Source organism: Pipra filicauda, unplaced genomic scaffold, assembly GCF_003945595.2.
Source record: "Pipra filicauda isolate LSUMZ 115617 unplaced genomic scaffold, ASM394559v2 scaffold706_size140705_pilon, whole genome shotgun sequence".
NCBI classification, from domain to species: Eukaryota; Metazoa; Chordata; class Aves; order Passeriformes; family Pipridae; genus Pipra; species Pipra filicauda.
Window position 1 is genome coordinate 84,714 of NW_024104872.1, and position 9,266 is coordinate 93,979.

General features: G+C 52.0%; 1 protein-coding gene across 1 annotated transcript; it reads left to right on the forward strand.

Annotated features, from left to right (window-relative positions):
• Positions 1 to 7,894: 7,894 nt before the first annotated feature.
• On the forward strand, positions 7,895 to 8,797 carry LOC113984051 (olfactory receptor 14I1-like; the record flags this gene model as incomplete). The annotated part of the gene is made up of 1 exon (XM_027713740.1): positions 7,895 to 8,797. A coding segment is annotated over exon 1 (903 nt), but the record flags the coding sequence as incomplete, so codon positions are not given.
• Between the last annotated feature and the right edge of the window lie 469 nt (positions 8,798 to 9,266).

Consider the following 9,266-nt stretch of genomic DNA (forward strand, 5'->3'; position numbering starts at 1 on the left):
TTCCTCCTGCAGGGAGCTCTCAGACATCCTACCAGTGCTGAGCCCCTTGAAGCTCTGTCTGTGCCCTGCTGGTGTCCCTGAGCTGCCCTGGCAGTGCCCTCAGCCCTGCTGGGCTGTGCAGAGGAGCTGCTCACCAGCAGAGCTGACTCTTTGAAGCTCTTCTTGCTTGCCAGGAGCTCCCTGTGTGCCAGGAGCCCGGCCCAGCTCAGCAGCACAGCAACAGCCCCAGGCATTTCATGACCCTCGGGGGGATTGGTGTTGTTTACATGAGACTCAGTCCCTGAGAGGAAGTTCAAACAACTTCTCAAGAAGTCAAAGTGAGATTGAAACACTGAAGTTTCTTGTAGTGCTAATGAGTCTCACTGAGGGACACAACTGAGACCATGTCCCCAGATTCCAGTTAGAGCAGAAAACTGCAGACAGTGATGACAAGGATGGACAAGCAAGGGAAAGGTGGCTCTGATGCTGAGGAAACCTGGATGTGTTTCCTTAATCCAGAGGACCAAACCCTGACCCCCAGCCCCTGGGAAGGCAGATGCTGTCCCTGCCTCATTCCTCAGGGCTCTTCCTGGGGCATTGGGATGTGGGATGTGCAATGCCAAGGGCAGGACCATGGGGTGGCACCTGCCAGGCTGCTGAGCAGGGACAAGGAGGCCATGAGGCCCCAGGGCTGCAAGGGGCACTCCCCTCCTCCTGGCATCAGGGGCACAGACAGCAGCCCTGGCCAAAGGCCTGCAGAAGGTGGCTGTGTCAGGGCCTTTCAGCTTCTCCCCCTCCCTGTCTCCTCTCCAGCCCAGGCTGTCCTACGGTGTCCATGCCCTGCCCCTTTCCCTGCAGGCTGTCGTCATCCCCCCGGCTGCCCCACCTGGCTGGCACCTTCCTGCACTGACATCTCTGCGTCCTCCCTGGCTCTTCCTGCACACACAAAGCCTTGGGCTCATCCAGACTCCTCCTGGGTGACGTGTTGCAGCACAGCATTTTCCATGGAGTGAAATTCCTTTTTCCTCACATCCACTTGGGACCTCCCCAGCTGCACTTGGCACTAATTCTTTCTTTCTCATGCTCTTTTCTGCTATATCAAAAGGATCCACCATCTCTAAATCCTCCCTTCAAGCCCTCTGAGGGATGTCCTGTACTGTCCTCAGTCTCCCCACCATTGAGGCCACAGCTCCTTAGTCCCTGTTTAGTGCTCATGTGCTTGAGACATTTAAAGCCCGTCTTGTGAGATCTCTGGGCACTCACTAATGTTTTTGCAGATGAAAATATTGTGCTCATAGTCTAAGGAAATCACAGTTGCCATGACAACCAGCATGCATTCCCATTGCTATAGTCACTTACCATGGTAAACGGAATACATTCTCATTGCCACAGTCAGTTACCATGGCAACCATAATACATTCCCATTGCTCTAGTCAGTTACCATGGCAAACATCATACATTCCAATTGCTATGCTCAGTGACCATGGCAACCATCACACATTCCCATTGCTACAGTTGGTTACCATGGCAACCATCACACATGCCTGTCACTACGGTTGGTGACCATGGTAACCATCACACATTCCCATTGCTACAGTGAGTTACCATGGCAACCATCACACAGTCGCGTTGATATGGTCAGTTACCATGGCAACCATCATACATTCCCACTGCTGTGGTCAGTTACCATGGCAAACAGCATATATTCTCATTGCCACGGTCAGTTACCACAGCAACTACCATACATTCCCATTGCTAAGGGCAGTTACCATGGCAACCATCACACATTCCCATTGTTACAGTCAGTTACCGTGGCAACATATGTACATTCCCACTGGTATGCTTGGTTACCATGGCAACCAGCATACATTCTCATTGCCATAGTCAGTTACCATGGTAACCATCACACATTCCCATTGGTACAGTTACCTTGGCAACTATCATACATTCCCGTTTCTACGGTCAGTTACTACAGCAACCATCATACTTCACACTGGTACAATTGGTTACCATGGCAACTGTCACACATTCCCGTTCCTACAGTCAGTTACCATGGCAAACATCATATGTTCTTGTTTGTACGGTCAGTTACCATGGCAACCATCATACATTCCCATTGCTACACAGAGGTACCATGGAAACCATCACACATTCCTATTGCTATGCTCGGTTACCATGGCAACCATCATACATTCTCATTGCTATGGTCAGTTACCATGGCAACCATCATACATTCCTATTCCTACTGTCAGTTACCATAGCAAACATCATACATTGCCCTTTCTACAGTCAGTTACCCTGGCACCCATCATACAGTCCCATTGCTACTGTCATTTACCATGGCAACCATCACACAGTCGCGTTGCTACAGTCGGTCACTATGGCAACCAGCATACAATCCAATTGCTACGGTCGGTTACCATGGAAACCATCATACATTCCCATTCCTACAGTTGGTTACCATGGTAACCATAATACATTCCCGTTGCTACAGTCGGTTACCATGGCAATCATCATACTTCCCACTGCTGCGGTCAGTTACTATGGCAACCAGCATACATTCCCATTCCCACGGTCAGTTACTATAAGAACCACCATACATTCCCATTGCTACAGCAGGTTACCATGGCCACCATCATACATTGTCATTGCTACGTTTGGTTACCATGGCAACCATCATACAGTCACTTTGCTATGGTCGTTTACCATGGCAACTAACATACATTCTCGTTGCTACGGTCTGTTCCCACGGAAAACACCATACATTCCCATTGCTACAGTCAGTTACCATGGCAACCAACATACTTTCCACTGGTACAGTCTGTTACCATGGCAACCAGCATACATTGACGTTTCTATGGTCTGTTACCATGGCAACCATCATTCATTCCCATTGCTACAGTCAGTTACCATGGTAAACAGCATACATTCCCATTGCCATAGTTGGTTACCATGGCAACCATCTTACATTCCCATTGCTACACTCTGTTACCATGGCAACCATCATTCAATCCAGTTGCTAGGGTCAGTTACCATGGCAAACATCACACATTTCCATTGCTTTGGTCTGTTACCATGGCAACCATCACACATTCCAGTTCCTAGGGTCAGTTACTATGGCAACCATCATACAATCTCGTTGCTATGGTCAGTTACTCTGGCAATCATCACAGATTCCTGTTGCTATGATCGGTTACCATGGCAACCATCATACACTTCCATTGCTATGGTCGGTTACCATGGCAATGAGCATACATTTTTCTTTCTACAGTCAGTTACCATGCAACCATCATACATTCTTACTCCTACGGTCGGTTGCCATGGCAACCATCATACATTCTTACTGCTATGGTCGGTTGCCATGGCAAACAGCAGAAATTCCCATTGCAACAGTCGGTTACCATGGCAACCAGCATACGTTCCCATTTCTACAGTCAGTTACCATGGTAACCATCATACTTCCCACTGCTACAGTCATTTAGCATTGTAACCAGCATACATTTCCGCATCTGTGGTCGGTTTCTATGACAACAATCATACATTCAAATTGCTATGGTCACTTACCATGGCAACCACCATATTTCCCTTTGGTACAGTCTGTTACCATGGCAACCATCATACATTCCCATTGCTACGGTCAGTTACCGCGGCAAGCATCAATCATTCCCGTTGCTACAGTCACCATGGCAACCATCACACATTTCCATTGTTACAGTTTGTTACCATGGCAACCATTATAGAGTCGCATTGCTATGCTCGGTTACCATGGCAACCATCATAAAGTCACATTCCTATGGTTGGTTACAATGGCAACCAGCATACATTCCCATTGCTGCAGTCAGTTACCATGGAAGCCAGCATACATTCCCGTTGCTACGGTCAGTTACCACAGGAACTACTATACTTCCTACTGGTACAGTCGGTTACCATGGCAACCATCATACATTCTCATTTATACTATCAGTTACCATGGGAACCATCATACCTCTCACTGGTACAGTCAAATACCATGGCAACTATCATACATTGCTGTTCCCATGGTCAGTTACCACGGCAACCATCACACATTCCCATTGCTATGGTCGGTTACCATGGCAACCAGCATACATTTCCGTTGATACAGTCAGTTACCATGGCAACCATCAGACATTTCCACTGAGATGGGCAGTTATCATGGCAACCAGCATACACTCCTGTTGCTACGGTCGGTTACCATGGCAACCATAATACATTCTTATTGCTATAGTCAGTTACCATGGCAACCAGCATACATTCCCATAGCTACAGTCAGTTATTATGGTAACCTCTTGATTCCTCTTGGAGAGAAGCAGATGCAGATGAGCCTCCCTGTTGTCCACCAACCTTTAGAGCAGCTGTGCTCTAAAGGCCTGTGTGCCAAGGGGTGTCTTCACCAAGAGGTTTGTCTGCACAAACCTCTGGGACCCTTTGCATCCTGTCGTGGTGCCTTTCCAGTGAATTCCAGGGTTATCAAACCCAACTTGAATGGGCTCTTTGTCGCACTCCACAAGGTCACCCAAACCACTCTCTCCTCTGACCCTCACCCACAAAAGTTCACCCAAGTTGTTCATCCCCTAGAGCAGCTCCACAGGTCCAAGAAGCTCCTTCCCGCTGAGGACACCTCTCTCCTGCTCTTTCTCTCCTGTGTCTCCTTGGCCTTCTCTCCCAACCCATCACAGCCCTGCAACCTGGGAACTGTCTCAGCAGGCCTGGGCTGTTATTGCCTGCAAGTGGAATGAAGAGAGACTTGGGGCTGCAGCTCCTCCTGCCTGTGCCCCACACGCAGGGCATTGGGGCCTGTCTGGCTGCAGCCCCTCAGCGGGGGCACCGGGGTAAGAACAGACTTGCAGTGGGGAAAGCTGCTCTGAAAGCCCCGAGAGCTGGGCTGTGCAGAGGCTTTGCTGACAATGGCCTTGGGGGTGGACGTGCTGGGACTCAGGCCCAGGGGGAAAATCCCAGGCCTGATCCCTGAGGAGATCAGCACATGCTGCTGAAATGCTGGGGGAGAGCAGAGCCAGCAGAGGGAGGAAACAAGTGTGGACAGCCTGGGCTGATGGGATTTGGACTCGTGCCTGGCCCGGCCTTGGCTGGGCAGAGAAGGGACAGCCTTTGTGTCCCTGCAGGGCTGGGATTCACTCCCTGCCCCAAAGGCCCCCAATGTGTCTGAGAAGCCCTGGGTGGTGCCTGTCCCACAACTGCTGGGAATGGGGATGGGGTCCCTGCACAGGCCCTGTGCTGTCCATGGCAGCTGCTGCACTTGTGCTGCAGAGCCCTGGCACCTCCCCTGGCACTACAGGCCCCTCTTTGGCTGTTCAGTCCAGGCTCAGCTGCCCTCAATTAGGTTCAGCATTGAAGGGATGTCCAGGAGACAACTGCCATTGTACTCTGAGGACATGTAGAAAATACCCTGATAAAGAACAGGAGAGAGACCTCTCTCCCTGTGCCACCTGACTCCATTTGGTCACCTGAGCACCTCTATGGGCTGCCCTGGACAGAAGGAACAGTGACAGGTTCCCCTGTCCTACATGTGGGCACCTTCTGCCACTGAAGTTGGCCAAAGCAATGTCCCAGCAGCCTCCAAGAAGATCCCACAGCTGCTGCCCTGTCCCTAGGAACTGCTCCATTGGAGCCTGCAGTTCCCAGCAGGAATCTCGGTCACCTCTGGCCCCTCAGAAGGAACCAGGGCTTTGTGTCCCAGCAGGTCACTCCTGGCTTTGGTCTTCATTCATTGCCATGGGAGCTGGGACAAGGAGTCACCTGCAGGGGCCTGTTTTGGGCCCACTGAAGTGGGGCAGGAGGAATCCCAGCCCATGGGGGTTGTGGAGGGAGCTGAGTGTCCTTCTGGCCCCAGGTCTGCAGAGCCACAAGGAGACACCTCTGTTGACTCAGCTGAGTCCCTTCCCTCAGTGCAGGTGAAGGAGATCCCTCCTGGGCACTGTCTGGGTTTCCTGTCTAATGATGGGACATGAAAAGGGGACTCTTGAACTTAAGTCTGTGCCTGTCTGGAGAAATGACCCTGCTGAAAGAAGTGTCTGTGCCCAGCTGAGAGAAGGAACATCATTATTTCCTTCAGCTGTGTGCCAGCAGGTTCCTCTGGAGCCCCAGGGACAGCTGGAGGGAGCCCAGGGGGGCAGAGAAAGGGCTGCCTGGGGCTGTTGCTGTGCTGCTGAGCTGGGCTGGGCTCCTGGCACACAGGGAGCTCCTGGCAAGCAAGAAGAGCTTCAAAGAGACAGCTCTGCTGGTGAGCAGCTCCTCTGCACAGCCCAGCAGGGCTGAGGGCACTGCCTGCAGCACCCAGGGCACAGGAGAGGAGGCAGAGAGATGAGAGGCAGCCTGGGCTGGGAGGTGACTGAGCTCTCACTTATGGGAGAAACCTTCCCAGGATTTGAAGGAAGAATTCTCTGGTTGTAGGAAAGTTCAGCTTGCCTTCCTGGAGGCATCTCCTAAAGCTGACACATCCTACAGCTTCTAGGATCTTTCAGCAGGACTCTCCCAGTTGCTGCAGTGCAGGGGAAGTGGCCATATGGCAGAGCAGGGCAGGAGCTGCAGGCAACAAGGGCAGAGAGGAGAAGGGAGCAGGAGGTTCAAGGGACCCTTGGGTGGGAGGACAGGGCAGAGCTGCTCAGGGCAGGAACCTTGCCAGCCCTTTGCCAGGGTCAGGCTCTGGCTGCAGAGCAGTGCAGGTGAGTTCCTGCAAGTGCCTCTCCCAGCTGCCAAATGGCAGCAGTGGCAGGAGCTGTCAGGATGGCTCTGCTGGATTTGCTGGGGTGCAGCAGGAGAAGCTGCTGCAGAGCAGGACTTGCTGCTGCCCCCTCAGAGGCCCAGGGCCAGAAGGTTCCCTGTGCCAGGGCTGGCTGTGGGGTGGGAAGGTGGGGGTGCAGCCAGGGGTGCCCAGGGCTGTGGGGCAGAGCAGGGTCCTGCCCCCAGGGCTCTGTGTGCTGGGGCAGGGACTCTGCTGCCTGCCAGGGGCAGCTCTCAGCCCGGCCAAGGAGCTGCCACGGGGCTGGGGGAGAAGGGCTGTGGGGAAGGAACAACTCCTGGGAGGGCAGAGCAGGGCAGAGACCTTCTGATCTCCAAAGTGGGCTCCAGGGATGAGGGCTGGTCACAGCTCCAGATCAAAGCAGGAAATTTCCCAGAAGGTATTTGCAAGAGGCACAGACAGACAGGAGGTACCTTCAAGAGAATGAACCAGTTCTTTCAGTGTTATACTCTGGGTTGTCTGGGTGCTGACTGCAACGGGGAAATGAATCTCTGAGCACAGGAGGAGACACTGAAACTTGAACTCTGTTAGATTAGAGGGGATAGAACCTGAGAGTATCAGACATCAAAGCTGTCTTATAGACAGCACCAGTGTCACTTTCTCAGCCCTGGGCCCAGGGAGGCAGCTGCTGGCAGGGACAGCTCCAGGCAGCAGAGCCCTGGGCAGGGAGTGGGGGGCAAGAGCCCCCAAAGCCCTGGGGGAGGGGGCGTTCAGGCAGCTCTGGGGGCCCTTCCCTCCAGCTCTGCTGGGCACTGTGTGCTGGGCCATAGAAATGAGGATTCCTGCAGTGGAAAAGAACCTTCCAGGTGTGATGGTAAAAATGGAAAACACAGGTACAATTATTCTAAGGACAGACTAAGCTTCTGTTCTGCAGCTCCAGCTCTTCTGAGTCATTTCAGTAGAGATGGAACTTTTGTACTCAAGGTCTGTTACATCTGACATTCCTTGTATGAGAGCTCTACCAAAAAAGTTCCATGTCCCACTGCAGCAGAGGAAATCTGACTCCTTGGCAGTGCAGTTGCTGACATTTGACACATCGATTTCTTTTAAAAATGGAATTGCTCTTTCTCAGAGGTCTGTCTTAACTGTTCCCTGTCCTTTCCTTTTTTGAACAGACCCTGTCCTAAGGAACAGCAAATGTCCAACAGCAGCTCCCTCACACAGTTCCTCCTCCTGGCAGTCGCAGACAGGAGGGAGCTGCAGCTCCTGCACTTCTGGCTCTTCCTGGCCATCTCCCTGGCTGCCCTCCTGGCCAACGGCCTCATCCTCAGCGCCGTAGCCTGGGACCACCACCTGCACACCCCCATGGGCTTCTTCCTGCTCAACCTCTCCCTCACAGGCCTGGGCTGCATCTGCACCACTGTCCCCAAAGCCATGCACAATTCCCTCTGGGACAGAAGGACCATCTCCTACATGGGATGTGCTGCACAGCTCTTTTTCTTTGCCTTCTTCATTTCAGCAGAATATTTCCTTCTCACCATCATGTGCTACGACCGCTACGTTGCCATCTGCAAACCCCTGCACTACGGGACCCTCCTGGGCAGCAGAGCTTGTGCCCACATGGCAGCAGCTGCCTGGGCCACTGGGTTTCTCAATGCTCTGCTGCACACAGCCAATACATTTTCCCTGCCCCTGTGCCAGGGCAATGCCCTGGGTCAGTTCTTCTGTGAAATCCCACACATCCTCAAGCTCTCCTGCTCACACTCAGGCTACCTCAGGGAAATTTGGCTCATTGGTGTTGGTGCCTGTTTCGTGTTTGGTTGTTTCATTTTCATTGTTTTCTCCTATGTGCAGATCTTCAGGGCTGTGCTGAGGATCCCCTCTCAGCAGGGACGGCACAAAGCCTTTTCCACGTGTCTCCCTCACCTGGCCGTGGTCTTCCTGTTCCTCAGCACTGGCATATTTTCTGACCTGAAGCCCCCCTCCATTTCCTCCCCATCCCTGGACCTGGTGGTGGCAGTTCTGTACTCAGTGGTGCCTCCAGCACTGAACCCCCTCATCTACAGCCTCAGGAACCAGGAGCTCAAGGATGCCATATGGAAAATGATGACTGAATGCTTTTCAGGAGCAATAACCTGCCTCTTTTCTTCTGCAGAACACTCACTGTGTAATCTTTTACTGGCCCAGCCTGCCTTCTAAAGCTTTTGAGAGTGCCGGTGGGGGGTGGTTTCCTACTTTTTTTCTCTTTTAATGTTGTTAACACAGAAATTTTTTCTTTGTCTCATACCTAATTCACTCTCTATCTCTTTGTTTTGACCCACAGTTGTGTAATGAGGAATCATTCTCTGTGTTCATATAAGCAAAATAAAACTTCCTGAAGCAAGTTATTTGTCAAACATCCTGCCTTTGTTATTCTGTACATGAGGAATCACAATCTCTGAGTATATAGGACTTGAATTCTTTTTTCCAGATTCTCCCTCCAACAACTTCCCTGAAGCTGGAGGGCAGTGTCTGTGTGCAGAGGAGAAGGGGTAAAGAGTCCTGGTACAGCAGCACTGCCAGGGAGCAG